Below are 16947 nucleotides of genomic sequence, written 5' to 3'. Positions count from 1 at the left end.
GATGGGGGAGGGACAGAGGGAGAAGGGGAGGAGCAGTGGAAGAGGGAGGGGGAGGGCGGGAGAATGAAAATGGTAATCTGCTACACCTGGAAATGTGGCTCCTTGGCAAAGTAAGCCTGAGACCCTGGATTTGCTTCCCCAACCCAGTCCTGTGCCAGGACCTCCAGATAGACGGTGTCATTGTGTCCTTGGTGACACTGTGAGGTAAGGCCCTTGCAGATACTTTTAGCTGAGCTCAGAAATTAGGCTATGTGTCCCAGTCCTGCTTCACCACGCTGGCCTCACAGGCCCAGAGTCCTGATTGAACCAAACTCTCCCAATTGCTTCTTCATAATTATGCTTTTGAAGGCCTGGCTAGTGGGCTATTTTATTGGTATAGGGTAATTTACTGTAATTTACTAACTGCTATCCATTTCTGTGTTCTGTAGCTCTTTGCTTTCCTACCTAGAACATTTTCCATTCTGGGGACTGATTCCTTGACTGGGGTAGAGTTATTTTGTGCTCCCACACAAGGGTGGACCTCATTACAACGGCTATTTGACAGTGGTGGAGGGAAGGTTGGTGTGAGGGCTGTGCAGGCAGCACAATGGAAAATCTGCAGATTTCTTCCAGCAGTGCTGGGGATGGGGCTATGAGGATAGGGCCCGAAGGGAAGGTCCATAGGATCTCTGCTAGGCCTAGTGTCATCCCAGGGTAACTGGATGGCCTTTAGGGTTCCCCAATGCCTTCCTGGCTTCAGTTGTTTGAGATTCCAGGTAGAAAAAAAGATTAAACTGGAAGAGGGATTAGCTGAGGTCCAGCACACACAACTCCATCTATCTGATTTCCTGCCCAAACCCTGAACCCCTTCCATTTTCATGAAGGATTAGTACAAGGATATACACCTTCAGAACACTCCTAAATGAGATGGAGGAAGCCTCTGCCACAGCCTGAGATTCTGTCTCTGAACTGACATAAAAATGTGTGGGAGGGAGAAGGGTGAAGGTGGCTGATACCTGGAATCCTAGCTACCTAAGAGGCTGAGATCTGAGGATCACAATTCCAAACCAGCATATCCAGGAAAGTTCATGAAACTCTTATCTCCAGTTAATCACAGGAAAAGCTATAAGTGGAGTTGTGGCTCAATGGGTAGAGTACTAGCCTTTAGCAAAAGAAGTTCAGGGACAATGCCCAGGCACAGAGTTCAAGCTCTAGGACCAGCAAAAAAATTTAAAAAAAAAATTAAGGAGGGGATGTAGTCCTTGATAGTGGCTTGTTCCTCAGATCAAGGCAGCCTTTGTTCCCCTAAATCTGGGCTTATGGTGAGTTGTTTCTTCCTCAGGAGATAGGAAAGATGTACAGGAGTAGACCTAGGGCCACACAGCTGGCTGTGGGAGGGAAGATCTGGGAACATCTTGAGCCAGAGCCTCTGCAGGCCTCCCTCAAGGCCTGGCTTCTCTCTCTACACAGGAAGGTGTATATGTGGGGGAACTAGAAAGCCCTGGGGACCGGGCCAACCCTGTGAGGTTAGCTGCTGTGTGGGAGGTGAGCCCTGAGACAGATCTTCTTGGGTCTAAGATAACACACAAGCAGTGGCTTTTTGCCCTGGCCAGCCTGGGAGGGGTCAGCTTGGGATAGGCTGGAAGTAAATATAGATCCAGGGAAGGAAGCCAGGCAGCCCAGCCCAGTGCTCTGACCTCTGGCTCAAGGCTGGGAAGGGGTATGGGGGGGGGGGAGATTGTGTCTCAACACCTTCCTGTCCAGGGATCCATCAGACCTGTAGAATTGCTGGAAGGCGTTGGGACTAGGGATAGAGCTTTCAAAGGGACCAGAGTGAGAGCCAGGTGAAAGTCAGTCAAGAGATGCCATGGTGGCATTGGGGGCATAGTTCAAAGGCAGAGCACAAGCCTGGCACACATGAGGCCCTGGGCTCAAGCCCAGGACCACAAGAAAAACCAAAAGGAGATGAAGAGGTGCTTTCCTGAGTGGTCATCAGAAAGCTGCATTCTTCTTTGGCCTTCATTTTCTTTAGTCATTACTCAAATCTAGGATAGTTTAGTCTGAGTCTAGGATAAGAGCTGGCTGGTTTAAAGGTATCTGGGGGTTCAGAAGTACAAAGACAAGGTCCCCTTTTATCCCTTCTCCCCATTCTAAGGGCTTTGTGGATTCAGGAGAGGGAGGGTGTCCATTGAGGGAGGAGGAGGAGGAAGAGGAGGCTTTGGCTTCTCATGCTTGGGCTCAGGGCCAGCCACAGCCCAGCACCAGTCCTAGCACCATGTTCACCATGTCCAAATGGTCTAGCCAAGACCTGACCTCACCCCAGCCCCACATCCACACTCTGGGAAAGGGAATTCGAGCAAGGACCATTTCAACACAGAAGAGTTTATTTATTGTTAAAACCTATTCCCAAACATTGCATGCGGGGGTGGGGGTGAGTGCTAGCAGAGAGGATGACATCCCTCCCTCCCTTTTCCTTGACTATGTTAAAGGAGCAGGGGGAAGGAAGGGAGAGGGACCTGACAAACAGATAACTATCTCCTGTAAGGCTAGGCTCTGGACTACAAAGCAAATGCTTTACTGACTCTATCTTAGTTAATTCTTACAGCACTCCTACAAGGTAGGTACCATTATCATCCTGTTTTACAGATGAGGAAACTGAGGTGGAGACCAGTGAAGTATTCACTATTCACTGAATACTGGGGGCCCCAGTACTGAGGGCCCCCTGAGAGCCTTCATCACCTGCATTCCTAAATGTTCCATTCCTTACCACTTCCTGTTCTTTCAACTCTTTTTTAGATTTTTGTTTTATAAAAAAATAGATTTTGCACATGTTCTAGAACAGCCACTGTCTCCTACTACAATGGGTCCAGTCTGGGTTCTCCCAGGATCTAGTTTACACTGGGGCCAGAGACAGTGTCTTGAAGCAGGAGTGGATGAGCATATAAAGCCAAAGTTCAATAAAAAGCTCTTAGAAAATACACAATGAATAAATTACAAACTTCCCACCCATCTCTCCCATGCCTTCCCGCCCATTCCTCCACCTCCCCCAACCCCTCCCACCCCTCCATTCCTGGATGGATTTAGTCTCAGTCCCCTCTACGTGTACAAGGTTTCCTTGGGCCATCAGATGATAACTGTAGAATGAATGAATGATGAATGAATGAATGAATGCTTGGTAGGAGGAAGCAAGCATGTAGGAGGCCTGAGCCCTCACCTGCACTTGACACTCACCAGAACAATCTCCCTGGCTGCAGAAGGTCTCAAGGGAGGGTCAGAGAGGTGAGGGAGGGGCTAGCAGGGACATTCTGAGCAGGAAAGGCAGAGGGTGGACAGAGGACAGGGCTTTTCTAATCAAAAGGCTGGGTTCAAATCCGGGCTGTGTGACCTGATAGCTGAGTGACCATGGGTGGGCTGGAAGGAGAACAATGAGTTCAGACATTCCAGAACACTTTCCACATTTATCTTTGGTCCTCATTCCATTGGCCAATTGTTGCTATTGCTATCATCATTTTATAGAAAAGTCAGGAAAGGTCAAGGACTTGCCCAGGGTCACACAGCCAATTGGAAGTTGAAAGCCCCATAACCCTCTGCTTTCACCACAGCGCATGTCCCTGTGCCCTTGAGGCATGACACCCTCACATGGCAGTGTGGCAGCATGAGAGTCTGCAGGCTCAATTCCCTGATGTGGCTTCCTGCATATCTTCAGCCAGAAGAGCCAGGGAACCCTAGACACCCCTTTCTTCCCTACCCCACAGCCTTGGGATCTGGGAGTCCAGAAGATGCCCATGAACTACTTTGCCTAGGAAGGTGAGGAAGTAGAATGGTTGGGGGCAGCCTGTGCTACCCCTCACACTGGCATGGGCACTTCATCATATTCATCCCGACCATCCTCTTCATCAAAGCTTGGCTTAGCATCGTCTGCATCCAGCTGTGGGGGGGGAGGGGAGGTAGGAAGGAAAGAGGGTGAGACATTGGCTGGCTTTGAACCTTGGACAAGTCTAGGTCCCCAGCCTCTAGAGTTGGTCTAGAAAAGGGGGAACAAGGAATCCCTGGGGGCCTGGCATCCTTGCTAGGGAGGGACCTTTCCACCATGGCAGCCCACAGTGATTCTCTCTCAAATGATCTGCAAACCAGATGCTGGTGGCTCTTGCCCGTAATCCTAGCTACTCAGGAGACTGAGATTTGAGGATCATGGTTCGAAGTTAGAAAGTCCATGAGATGCTTATCTCCAATTACCCAGCAAAGAGTTGGAAGCGGCCCTGTGGCTCAAGTGACAGAGTGTCAGCTTTGAGTGGAAAAAGCCAAGCAAGCATATAAAGCCCTAAGTTAGAACCCCAGGTATGGACACATACACAAAGCAGTCTAACGATCCTCAAAAGCTCAGGAGCTTCCCTCCCTCCTCTTTCTCCCCCTCCCTTCCTCCCACTCAGGCTCAGGCTGCTTGCTACTCACAGACTGGAGCTCCAGCCTGCTAAAGATGAAGGGCAGCAGGAGACGCCGCAGGGGCACAGTGAGGATGAGGACGAAGGGCAGAGCCAGGGAGACGCTCGAGGATTTCACCGCCCACAGCCCTGCCAGGCAGAAGATCTGGATCCCGGTGAACAGGTGCATGCGCCAGGTCCTCACCTGCGATGGGGGGGGTGTCAGTGTCTGCCCTGCTCCTGCACCCTCATTCCCACCCCATCCCTCAGTTGTGCAGTCGGGGTTCTGTACCCGCTTGACGTAGGGCACATCCGGGTGGTACTTGGGTGGTTTCAACAGCAGCAAGATGCGATCAAAGAGCTGGATGCCACTGAGGGATGTGACGCCCATGTAGAGAAAGATGCCAAACAACACCGCCAGAGGGATGCGGGAGAGGATGGGCTCCATGAGGATGGACAGGCCTGGAGGGAGGACCACACATTCAACCCCGGGTCACCTGGAGGGCCAGCACCTGCAGAACTGGACTCATGTTTGGAGCTGGGAATACAATTACCTATACCTTTACTGTGTGTATGGCTTCCCCCCACCGCACCCCCCATTTGGATTGAACCAAGAGCCTCAGGCTTGGCCTCTACCATTCGAGCTACAACCAAGCCCTTTTGCTTTTGTGTTTTGTTTCTGAGATAGAGTCTCCCTACTAATTTGACTCAGGCTGTCTCTGAATTTACAATCTTCCTGCTTCTACCTGGCATATGCCTGGGATTATAGGCGTATGCCAGGAAGCCCAGCTTGTGAGGCATCCCCTCCATCTTACACATGAGGAAATAGGCTCACACCGATGAACCCTCTGTTAAGGCCACAACCTGGCAAAAGAGTCACTGCCTGCCTGCCTGCCTGCCTGGAGACTATTTCCTTATTCTAGGGGGAGGTTACAGAGGTCAGAGAAAGCCAGCCCCAAATTCCCCCATTGCTCTTTACTTATCCAAATTCAATCCTTCTCCCAGTCATACTAGTTTTACTTCCTTTAAGGAACTTTCCTGGGCCAGGGGATGAGAGGGGAGAGAGGAGAGAAAAGAGAGGAGAGAAAAAAGAGGAGAGAAGGAAAGGGAGAGGGAGAGGGGGAGGAGAGGGAGAGGGGGAGGGAAGAGGGAGAGAGAGCGTGCACACAAGGGAGCAAGCACCCAGCTGGGCAATATTGCTGTCTAACCGGGATAGAGCAATGGCTCTGGCTTCTAACCTTCCCTAGATTGCACCCACAGCATCACCTCTTCCTCTTGTCAGCCTTAGACTTCAGAGTGTTTGAACAGTCCTGTAACTGCAGAGAGGGAACCGAGGCGGAGACTAGGTGGGGTGCCAAGCTAGCAGTAGGGCAGGGTAGGACCCTACAGCTATTGCATGGTTGCCTAGGCTGAGACCAAGGTCTGACTAGAGAATGTTCAGAACCCTCAGTTCCTTCTTCCTGCTCGTCTGTCTACCCCAGCTTCCCAGGACTAGGGCACTTCCTCCAGGATTTCTTCCTATGAGTTAACTGATGCTGGGGAAAGATGGGCATTGGTGTGTAAGTAAATGGGATAGGAAAGGGCCATGGATCCCAAGAACAAGGCCTGGGATGAGACAGGGCTAGCAATCTCACCTACAAGCACAGAGACCAGGAGCCCGCTGATTCGCTGCTCCTTCACCTCCTGGATCTGAGCGGAAGCCCCTGGGGCGCTGGCCTTGCCCATGACGGTGAGGGCATTGGCATGGGTGACAGAACGCACGGTGGTGGCACTCAGCCAGGGCATCCCAAAGAGGGCAGCTACCCCGCCCATGCCCACCACCAGCAGCAGATCCAGGTGAAAGCCAGAGCCCTTGACCAGCTTCCTCTCAGGTTTGCTGATGATCAGCCTGGGAACAGAAGAAGTCAGTAAGCCCCAGCTTCCTTGGCCCCTCCTTCCGTCCCCACACTGGGGACCCTCTGAAGTTCCGGTTTTGTGGTTTTTGCTTTTTCTTTTCTTTTTCTTTTTTTTTCATGCTGGTTCTGGGATTTGATCTCAGGGCCTAGGTGCTATCCCTGAGCCTAAGCCTTTCTCCCTCTCTCTCTCTCTCTCTGGTACCGGGGATCGAACCTAGGATATTGCACTTGCTAGGCAAGCGCTTTGCCACTGAGCTACACCCCAGCTCCCTGAGCCTTTCTGATCAAGGTTAGCACTCTACCACTTGTTCCACAGCTCCACGTATGGCAATTTGGTGGCTAATTGGAGATAAGAACCTCACAGATGTTCCTGCCTGGGCTGGCTTCAAACTGTGATCCTCAGATCTCAGGCTCCTCAGACTCCTGAGTGGTTAGGATTGCAGGATTGCAACATGAGCCACCAGCACCCAACCTGCAGCTCAGTTTTGCCTACTGAGACCATTCCCTGTTGAGTCTCTGGCTCCCCAGGTCCTTTGTGTGCTTTTGTTTTTTCACCAGCCCTAGGGCTTAAACTCAGGGCCTGTGCACTGTCCTTGGGCTTTCTCAAGGCTAGAGCTCTACCACTTGAGCCACAGCACCACTTCTGGATTTTTCTATGTATGTGGTACCAAGGAATCAAACTCAGGTCTTTCTGCATGCTAGGCAAGCACTCTACCACTAGGCCAAACTCCCAGCCCTCCTGTGAGACTCTCCAATTAACCACCAGAATGGCCGTGTGGCTCAAGTGGTAGAGAACTAGCCTGGAGCTGAAGAGCTTAGAGACAGCATCTAGGCCCAGAGTACAAGCCCCACAACCAACCAAAACAAAAAAAAAAGAAGAAGAAGAAGAAAAGGGAGCCAGGAGTTTGGCCTTAGTGGTAGAGTGCTTGCCTAGCATGCTTGAAGACCCAGGTTCAATTCCTCGGCACCACATACATAGAAAAAAGCCAGAAGTGGTGCTGAGGCTCAAGTGGTAGAGTTCTAGCCTTGAGAAAGTCCAAGGACAGTGCTCAGGCCCTGAGCTCAAGCCCAGGACTGGCAAAATAAAAAAAAAGAAGAAGGAAGAAAGAAAAGATCTAGCATCTAGCTCCTAATTTCATAGCTCTTATTTATATATTGACTCAAAAAGGAGTCTTCAAATTATATAACTTCATATGCCACAAAATCTGAACCTGCTTATGATGGTCTATCACTTCTGCTAGTGGTGAGGTTGTCTGCTGGCCTCTTTCCCTGCCCACCGGCCCACTCCCAACCAAAGCTCTTACGTGGTGATCTGAGACTCTAGGAAGATGAGGATGAAGACCAGCAGGGCAGGCAGGGCTGAGGTTAACATCATCCAGATTGGGAACTGCTTGTACAAGCCCAGTGGGTGGATGATCCAGCCCCGGGCTGAGGAGTTGGACACCTTAAGGCCATCCGGCACTGAGAGTTTCTGTAGGAGGAGGCAGCTAGTGAGAGCAGCAAGGCGTGGGGAGCCGGAGAGCTGGCCCAGGGACTCAGAGGGATGCTTTAGAGCTGACTTATATTGAGCACTTACTGTGTACCCAGTCAATGTTTCCTTTGCATATGTCTTCTCATTCCCAATTTTATTCATGAGGAAACAGTATCTGAGAGGTTACTTATCTTGCCCCATATCACACAGCTTTTTGGTGGCAGAGCTGAGGTTCATAACCAGATTTACCTGGCTCAAAGCGGACTCCTTACTGCCTTGAGTTAAGGAGTAAAACCATCTGATCCAGTCTCTTTTCTTTTCCTTTTTTTTTTTTTTTTGCCTGGGGCTTGAACTCAGGGCCTGGGCCCTGTCCTTGGGTTTTTCTCAAGGCCAGCACTCTACCACTTGAGCCAAAGCACCACTTCCAGTTTTTTCTGTGTTTGTGGTACTGAGGAATCAAACCCAGGGCTTCATGCACTAGGCAAGCACTCTGCTGCTAGGCCACACTCCCAGCCTCCTGATCCAGCCTCGTGATTTGACCAGAGAGAGAAGAGTATGGAGCTCTTAGGAAAGGCAGAGATGAGGTAGAGGTAGTTACAGCTGGATTTCAGACCAAAGAAGACTTATGGGGAGAGGACATGCTGCAGGAAAGAAAATGAGGAGGAGAGTCTCTTAGAGAGAGGACCAGAAAGAGAGGTCACCTGGGTGTAGGTGTTCTTGGTGAAGGAATCTACCAGGACCATGAATAGGATGGCGATGGGGACCCCGAAGTCCCCGATGATTCGACGCAGCTGAGGACAGATGAAGAGACCAGGGATCATTACCTAGTTCTTGCTTCCCACCTGTCTTTTCTTCACGCTGGGGGTCTTGCTCTTTCCAAGGGATGTGTCAGCAGCCAACCCTCTATACAGGCCTCAACTATATTTGCCTCCCTTCTTCCTCTGGCTCAGATCCAGTTGGTCCCACACTCCTCCCTCTCTTAAGGATTGTCCCCAGTTCCCTGGTGGGTTCCAACCTGGACATACTGAGAGGAGACTGACTTGCCTATAGTGGGAACCCTGGGTAAGAAGGGAGATAGGAGGCTTGGCATTGGGAATGGGGTCCGGGGGCAGGAATAGCTAAGGGCTCTGGAGAAGCTGCAGTAGAGTTGGGACTGGTACCGAACTGGATAAGGAAGGATAGATGGGCAGAAATGCTGACCTTGCCTGGGAAGTAGGAGCTGTTCTTGAACTTGCGCAGCATCATGGCAAGTAAGAAGGTGCCAGCCATGAGCACTAGGGAGAAGAGGGCTGTGTTGGGCAAGGAGCCCTGAGGCTTGGGCTTCATCACAACTGGGACATAGCTCTCCTGAAGAGGGTGGGTCCTGAAGATCTGCAGCAGAAAACAAAGGCATCTTGTTCCCTCTCAGCCTTGTCTTGGGCTGAAAGTATCAATTAAATCCATTTAGCACTACCATCTGTTCATCCATTCTTAAATTCTCCATCCCTTCATCCATGTGTGCATCTACCCATCCATTCAGTCATCTGTCTGTCATTGAAAAGGGTTCTCCATCCATCCATCCATCCATCCATCCATCCATCCATCCATCCATCCATCATCTCCCTCAGTGGACATGGTAACAGAGGGGCTTTTACAGTTTGGTTTTCAGGAATGAAGAGCAAATGAATGGGGTAAGCCAGTGATACAAAGAGCTTATATATGGGTAGGCATGTGTATCCAGGGCTTGAGGGACACGAGAAATCTGGAAGACTGGAATATGTGATAAGAAGGTTTCTAAAAAGGGGTTAAGAGTCTAGAGGTAGGTGTGCCCCAGTGGCACAATTGTTTGCCTATCATGTAAGAGGCCCTTGGGCTCAATCCCTTGCTACAAACAAGCAAACTAGGTCTTTAAAGATCTGGAAACACAGGAATCCACCACTCAACAGAACCAAGGGGATATACAAAACCTCTCCTCTGCAGGTGCTGAGGCTGGCATAGCTCCTGGAGACAGTAAGCAAGCCAAGCAGCCAGGGGCTCTAGTGGGTTCTTGAGATCAAGTATAGGAGGGGGGGGCCTCTGAGCCTCAAAGCACCCACTCTTCTGGCTGCAATTGCAGTTTCTCACATAATCTTGCACATAAACCAGCCTGCCAGTTATAGGTATGGACATGTGCATACAGGACCTTATGTGTTATCCTTCTGTGCAGTCATGGCACAGGTGTCTGCACACACGTGGTCACAGAAGCCAGCTACACAGTCCTGTGTGCCAATGAGTGAGCATACCAATACATAGCCACATCAGTGCTGTCCAGAAACATCAGCAATGATGCACACACACAGTCACATGGTCTTGTACACCACTGTACACATGCGTTGGTTACGCTGGGGCTCCCACCTCGATCAGCTTGGAGAAGGTCTCATAGATGAAGATGAGGGAGATGAGGAAGGAAAAGATCTCCTGGGTGTAGCGGGAGATGAAGCGGACCAGGAAGCTCCCCTCAAAGGCCACCACTAGTACCACCAGCAGGATGAGCCAGAAGCCAATCCACGCACGACCCACAATGTATTCCAGGTTGCGGCTCTCACAGAACTGTTGGCAATCAGAGGGCATCCAGTCAGACATAAAGAACAAGTGGGCCAGGGTTGCTACACGATCGGAGATGGAGTAGGGCTGGGAGACAGTGCTACCGAGAAAAAGGCCTCTTCGAACACGAGCAGGGGTCCTGAGAAGCCAACTACAAGCAGGGGCTGAGCCGCCAGCAAGGAGAAGAGAATGCCCTGCACTGCTGTGGAGATGAGCAGTTCGGACACGCCCATCTGGTTCCCAGTCTTTTCTCCTGTAGGAAGAAGTCAAGATGGAGAGATTAGTTCCCAGGACTAAAAGGAACAAGTCCTGGGCAGGCTGATGAAAGGGGTCCAAGAAGATGAGAGGAGGGAATTGGGGCGAAAATTGGAAGGAGTCATGGCACTGACCCAGGAGGCCACCAAAGGTGATGGCAGGTGACAAGGCAGCAAAGTAGATGAATATGACAGCAGCCAGGACCTGGGGGCTGAGTGCATCGGTGATGTCACTTAGGTAGTGGGGGTAGCGGCGCCGGATGTCACGCACCAGGCCTCCGAAGAGCTGGCCTGTCCGCTTCAGAGGGTCATCTGGGCCACCAGGAACCCCTGGGCCCCCATTCAGCTCTGTGGTAGAGGACAGGAACTGTCAAAGGGGATTGAGAGGAATGGGGTGGCCAAGGGGGCTGGGAAGCTTGGACTCAGAGAGAGGAAGTTTCTGATGGGGAAAAGGGGACCATGCTTGGACTGCTGAGGAGCTGCAGGGGACCCAGGAAGCCTTGATCTGGCAGAGCAAGTACCTAGACCCTTGTAGACACTGGGGTCCGGCTTGGCAGGGCTGGGAAGGTAGCGTCTTCGAAGCAGCTCTTTCTGCACAGGCACCAGGCTGAGCAGGGCTTGCTCGGAGGGGACATCCGTGGGAGGCAATACCAGGCTGCAGTCCAGAAAGCCCTCCAGGGAGTGGACCAGCTCCCCTCGACTTTGGGCCAGGTAGGCATTTGTGCGGAATACCTGGGGGCAGGAGATATATCCATGACTAGAGAGTTCAGGGAGCAGAATCCCACCACTGGGGTATCATTAGAAGCACTGAATCGCCCTACTCCATTGTCGGCTCCTCCTCCCCCATTCCCTTTCTGCCCTCCCAGGAAGGCTCTTGGGGAGTCAGCCAGGCCCAGAGTGGAGAGAAGAAAAGACTAAAGCACATCTAATGGGTTAGTCACCCCAACTAGTAGACAGGGCCAACCCAAATCAGACAAACTGGAAAGAACTGGATTAGGGTCTGAGTGGGCCAGACTGGACCAGTCAGGCCAGCACGAACTAGTCTAAACCAGATCAGGCCATATTGAGCTGGGTCAGCTCCCCCTCTTCGCCTCCACTGCTCCATGCCTCCCCAGCCCCCTCTGGCCCCTCCTCACCCTTTCTGTCATGAGGGTAGCAGCAGCCCGGCCCAGCTGGTTGTAGTCAATGTTGGGGGCCTCGGGTCCCAGCAACACAAAGAGGAAACGTACAGGCTGGGGCATCTCCAGGTCCTCTAGCTTTCCTGCCTCCTGGAGCCGAACAAAGCCCAGCACCGGGTGCTCCAGGAAGGCAGCACGGCCTGTGTATGGGAGTGGGGGTGTGGAGAATGAGGTGGTTAAGCCAGGCTGAGGGGGGCCCAGGGCCTGGGTACTTGACAGGGCTTCAGGACTCAGGCTTAGGAGGAGGCAAGCTGGGCCAGGACACAAGGAAGAGGCAGGAATGTGGAGGAGTGACAGCTCTTACCCACAAGTACCAGCGTGGTCTCTGAATTTGGAGGAATCTTTTCCAGGATTCTGGAGGATGAGTGCCCTTCTGAGCCTCCGTCTCCCTGTGGGAAGGAGCATGGATTGAGGAGTCCTTGGGCCTCCCCCAGACCTAGGAGACCTGAGTATCCAGCCCTTTCCTCTCCTTGGCCTCACCTTTGCACAGTAGAGTTTGGTCTCCAGCGAGGGTTGTTGGGGGAGCAGTGGCTGAGAAGGGTCCCCAGAACGCATCAGGACAGCTGGCTTCACCCCCTCCAGGGCATTCAGGTCTTGGGCATGGCTATGGGACATGTAGGGGGATTGGCTAAGTTGGGCTATACATGTGCAGACTAGCGGTGGAGGGACTGAAGGTAGAACTTCCTAGTGACTAAACCCTTCTCAAGGCCTGAGCACTGTCCTTGGGCTTTTTCAAGGCTAGGGCTCTACCACTTGAACCACAGCACCACTTCTGGCTTTTTCTATGTATGTGGTACTGAGGAATTGAACTCGGGTCTTTGTGCATGCTAGGCTAGCAGTCTACCACTTACCACTAGCCCAAACTCTCAACCCCATTTAGTTTTGTTTTTCCCCTGAAGGCTGGGCACTACCACTCGAGCCATAGTTGCACTTCTTCCAGCTTTCAGCTGGTTAACTGGAGATGATGCGTCTTACAGGCTTTCCTGCCCAAGCTAGCTTCAAACTGCAATTCTGAGATCTCAGCTTCCCAGGTAGCTAAGGTTACAGGCATGAGCTACCAGCATCTGGTCAAAGGCTTCCTCTTAAAGGACACTGTGGACACTGGGTGGTCTCTGTCTGTCTGGGATTAAAAGAATGGGTGGGGGGAACTGGCTTGAGGGGTCTGTCCTCCTCAGCATGGAGACATGCCATGTCTGGTGAGGTGTCAGAAGTTGGAGCTGTGCTGGAGGAAAAGTAGGTGGGGCTCAGAAAAAAATAGGAGGCCCATGTTGGCAGAGCCCTGTGGGGCGTGGAGCTCACACCTGCGTTTGAGCAGCAGGGTCCGTAGCAGCTGCTCGCGGTCCTGAGGCCGGATTTGTTCATCAAAGATGAAGCTGTCCAACAGCTGGTTCACCACACCAACAAGGGAGGGTTCCTGAAGGTCCAGGAGGACGGTGCCTACAGGGGACCAGCAGAGGAGGGGTGAGCAAGGAGGCTGCACTGAGGCTACCCTAACATGTCTCCTGGCCCAATGAGTCTCACCCTTGGCAAAGGCCTTTTGCAGCTCCAGGAGACTCCAGAAGGTGAGATAGGGCAGGTGTGGGCGACCCCAGGCCCCGTCCTCCCCGAGGTTCTCCTCCAGCCCCATCCAGTGCGCCACCTCCACCCACTGCAGCTCCTGGTTCTTCTGGTCCATCACCAGTTCCTGCATCTCCACATAGGCCTGAGGACAATGGTCAGACATGGGGAGACTGGGACCCCAGGGACAGCTCTGGGGAAATGTTTGTAAGAGGCTCAGGGCACTGGAGAGATCGTAGTAGAACCTAATCAAGCATGTGCCAGGTCCCCACGTGAGGCTCAGATCATTGGTTCCAACCCCCCTCCACTTTCTCACCACACCCTCCACCCCAATTCAGTAGGGGTATGGAAAACTTCTACATCAGAAAGATCCTGGAGTGATTACTTGGCCAGGAAACTGAGGCCTGGCACTGAGACTGATGGGGCCTGGGAGAAATGACTGAGTTAGACTTCGACACGGAAAGGATGTGGCTCAGCCTGTCCTTGGGGCCATGGCTGAGGGCAGGTCCAACTTCCCAGTTCCCTCAACAATCTGGCACAAGGGCCTGGGCAGAGGAGAGGAATGTTTAGCTCAATGCATCCCCCGTGAGTGAACTGGTTGTCCAGCCAAGACCTGAGCCTGGACACTCAGCCCTCAGCACTCAGGCTATCTGCCCAGGGAGCTTTCTTGAAGGGGTAGTAGGCTGGGTCCTCACCTCAAGGGCGCTTGGGTGCGAGGTGGTAGGGGTGGCCGGGACGTAGTCAGTGGCTGTTGGCTCAGCAGGAAGAGCTGAAAATCCAAAGTTGGTTAGTGTTACCCGAGACATAGCCCCTTTCCCCTGAGACTCCCTCACAGAACGTCTCAGAGACACAGGCCCATCGCCCCCTGCCTGGGACCCCACCCTGACACACAGAGGAATATGGCTCTACATCTGCTCCAGTCCCTGTCTGCCTCTGTCACTCCCCATCGGAGTCCCCTGATGTGGATGGGAAGAGAGAACCCCCAGGCTTAATGATCACTAGCATCCCAGGGTCTCTTCCCACCTTGGGGTACTGACTTCTTTTCTTCTTCCAACCTGCCTGGACAAGCCACTAAGCCAGCTAGCCTCTCACTAGACACCAGAGTGGGGTGAGACCCTTATATCTCTATTACCCCCCCTTCCACCCTCACTTCCCAAAGGGGCCTCTTAACTCTACAATCTATTGCCAGCACTTGAGTCCTGTTGACAGTAAGCAGGTCCCCGCCCAGGGCTCCCCACCTAAGACCTTGAACAAGCCAAGGAAGGTGGCACGAGCTCTCGAGGTCTTTCTGCTCAAGGGGTCCCCACAGAATAGCACCTCCCATCCCATCTCATGTCTCTAAACCCACAAGACGTGATAATGTTCTTAGCCCATACCTGGCCTAGAAACTGGCATTGGATGGGCATGAGTAGCAGGTGTCCTTGTCTCAGACAGGCCTGGCTGCCCTCCCACACGTGATAGGGGCACTGGCCCTCCACCCCCTCTCCTCCCCCAGCCCTTCCTGTGATCATTTCAAACAAAATGCTGTTTACTCTTCATTCAACCAAGATTGTGGTAGAGTTAGCCAGGGGCTGGGACTGGGGAAAGGGGGAGCAGGATCACCATCATCTCTTCAGGGCTCAGCCGCTCCTCTGGGCAGAGGAACTCACCTTCTGGTTCCACCTGGTGCACGAAGATGCCTGGGTCTTCATATTCCTCTTGTTCTAGAATCTTCTCCAGCGCGTCTTCACTGTCCTCTGGGATCTCCACCGTTTCCTCATAGTCCTCCTGTGGGAAGGGGCCGTCAAGCCTGGGCTGCTGGGGTCTTTGTGCCCCCAAAGAAGTGGTCATCCAGAGAGAGCTCCCAGATCCCCCAGCGGGGAGCTCTGCAGAGGCTAGGAGGGACCTACCTGCACATCTCCCATGGCGCTGTCCTGAGTATCCACTGGTTCACGTCAATCTGATCCCCCAGCATAACCCGCTCCTCGGGTCCCTGCAGGGGACAGACACAGGCTGAGTGAGGCCTAGAAGTCTCCCTGATGGGGCAGTGCTTCAGTGGCAGGAGAGCATAGAGATGGGAAACAGCGGGTTCACAGGAAGGTTGTGGGTGTTCAGGCAGGAGAGCAGGGGCTGGGACATGGATAGCAAGAGGAAGAGGAAGCATAGCAGGTACCCATCTATCCGTCTTTAGAGAGAGGAGGTGACTGTCACTGGAGGCCAACTCCATCTTCTAGTCACTGATTCTCATCTGACTTCTTTCCCTGATTCTGATCTCCAGAATCAGCCAGGCCATGATCTGTCCCCTCTTCAGGGCTTTGACATCCCCAAGATCCTCCATCTATACATATACTCTTCTCCTAGAAATGGCTGTGTCACGCTAAGCATGTGAGCCTGTTTCTCTCCTACCCCATTTTGAACCCCATCTCTCTTGTTTGCTTCCATCTAGCCTATTGGCTTCCTACAAGTTGACAATCCATTTCTTGCCCCAGGGCCTTTGCATATCCAGCTGTCCACATCCTGGATGCTCCTTCTGCCTACGTGCTAGCTCTTTTTTCTTTTTATTTGTATGTGAGATCAGGACTTGAACTTAGTACCTGATGCTTTGTTCATTGGCTGGTGCTCTACCAACTGAGCCATACTTCCCACCCCAGCTCTTTTCTCATCTCAGTTCAATATCACCTCCCCACAGGCTTTCCCTGATTGTCCTAACATTCACTAACCCATTTTCTGATTTCTTTTTCTTTTTTTATTTTATTTTCTGTTTTTTGTTTGTTTGTTTGTTTTTGCTGGTCCTGGAGCTTGAATTCAGGGCCTGGGCACTGTTCTTGAGCTTCTTTTTCTCAAGGTTAGCATACTACCTCTTGAATCACAATGCTACTTCCAGATTTTTCTGGGTAATTTATTGGAGATAAAAGTCTCATGGAGCTTCCTGCCTGGGCTGGCTTTGAACCATGATCCTCAGATCTCAGCCTTTTGAGTAGCATGAGCCCAGTTCCTGTTTTCTAGATCCCTTGGTTGATTTATAAAAATATTTTGTCTGGGGCCAGAAGTGTGGCCTAGTGGTACAGTGCTTGCCTAGCATGCACAAAGACCCAGATTCAATTCCTTGGTACCACATACATAGAAAAAAATAAATAAGGCCGGGAGTTTGGCCTAGTGGTTAAAGTGCTTGCCTAGCATGCATGAAGACCCGGGTTCGATTCCTCGGTACCACATACATAGAAAAAAGCTGGAAGTGGTGCTGAGGCTCAAGTGGTAGAGCTCTAGCCTTGAGAAAGTCCAAGGACAGTGCTCAGGTCCTGAGCTCAAGCCCAGGACTGGCAAAAAGAAAAACAAAAACAAAAAAAACCCACAAAAAATAAATAAAAGACAGAAGTGGAGCTGTGGCTCAAGTGGTAGAGCACTAGCCTTGAGAAAACACAAGAACAGTACCTAGGTCCTGAGTTCAGTCCCCAGGACTGGCCAAAAAATAAATTAATTAATTAATTAAAAATATTTTTGTCTGACATATCTGCTAGAAGAGAAGCCACATGAATGCAAAGAAGGCCCTGCATGACACTGTCCTAATGGGATTTTCTGCCCCTAACAAAGTGTTGACCACATAATAAATGTTCGTGAAATAATTTGTTGGATGAATCTGTTCTCCCTATT

At 51.8% G+C, this 16947-nt stretch overlaps 1 protein-coding gene across 1 annotated transcript; it reads right to left on the bottom strand.

Annotated features, from left to right (window-relative positions):
- Positions 1–2345: 2345 nt before the first annotated feature.
- Positions 2346–15266, bottom strand: Slc4a1 (solute carrier family 4 member 1 (Diego blood group)). The gene is made up of 19 exons (XM_090350141.1): positions 15207–15266; positions 14967–15084; positions 14013–14086; positions 13282–13462; positions 13062–13197; positions 12241–12364; positions 12065–12149; positions 11719–11900; positions 11104–11314; positions 10718–10930; positions 10433–10581; positions 10140–10334; positions 8967–9137; positions 8468–8557; positions 7600–7766; positions 6035–6288; positions 4693–4862; positions 4432–4605; positions 2346–3907 (listed from the first exon to the last, which is right to left on the bottom strand). The coding sequence occupies exons 1-19, from the start codon at positions 15219–15221 to the stop codon at positions 3827–3829; spliced, it is 2790 nt and encodes a 929-aa protein (XP_090206267.1). The 5' UTR covers positions 15222–15266; the 3' UTR covers positions 2346–3826.
- Positions 15267–16947: the final 1681 nt, after the last annotated feature.

Source organism: Megascapheus bottae, chromosome 17 (genome assembly GCF_031878675.1).
Source record: "Megascapheus bottae isolate mThoBot1 chromosome 17, mThoBot2.hap1, whole genome shotgun sequence".
NCBI lineage: Eukaryota > Metazoa > Chordata > Mammalia > Rodentia > Geomyidae > Megascapheus > Megascapheus bottae.
This window is presented reverse-complemented; position numbering and strand designations above follow the sequence as displayed.

Excerpts from the sequence above, each read along its gene's own strand:
- Slc4a1 (XM_090350141.1), bottom strand. Across the intron at positions 13,463-14,012 it reads CGCACCCAAGCGCCCTTGAG|GCCTATGTGGAGATGCAGGA; the intron begins GTGAGGACCCAG and ends CATTGTCCTCAG. Across the intron at positions 10,335-10,432 it reads TCGAAGAGGCCTTTTTCTCG|TTCTGTGAGAGCCGCAACCT; the intron begins GTAGCACTGTCT and ends GATTGCCAACAG.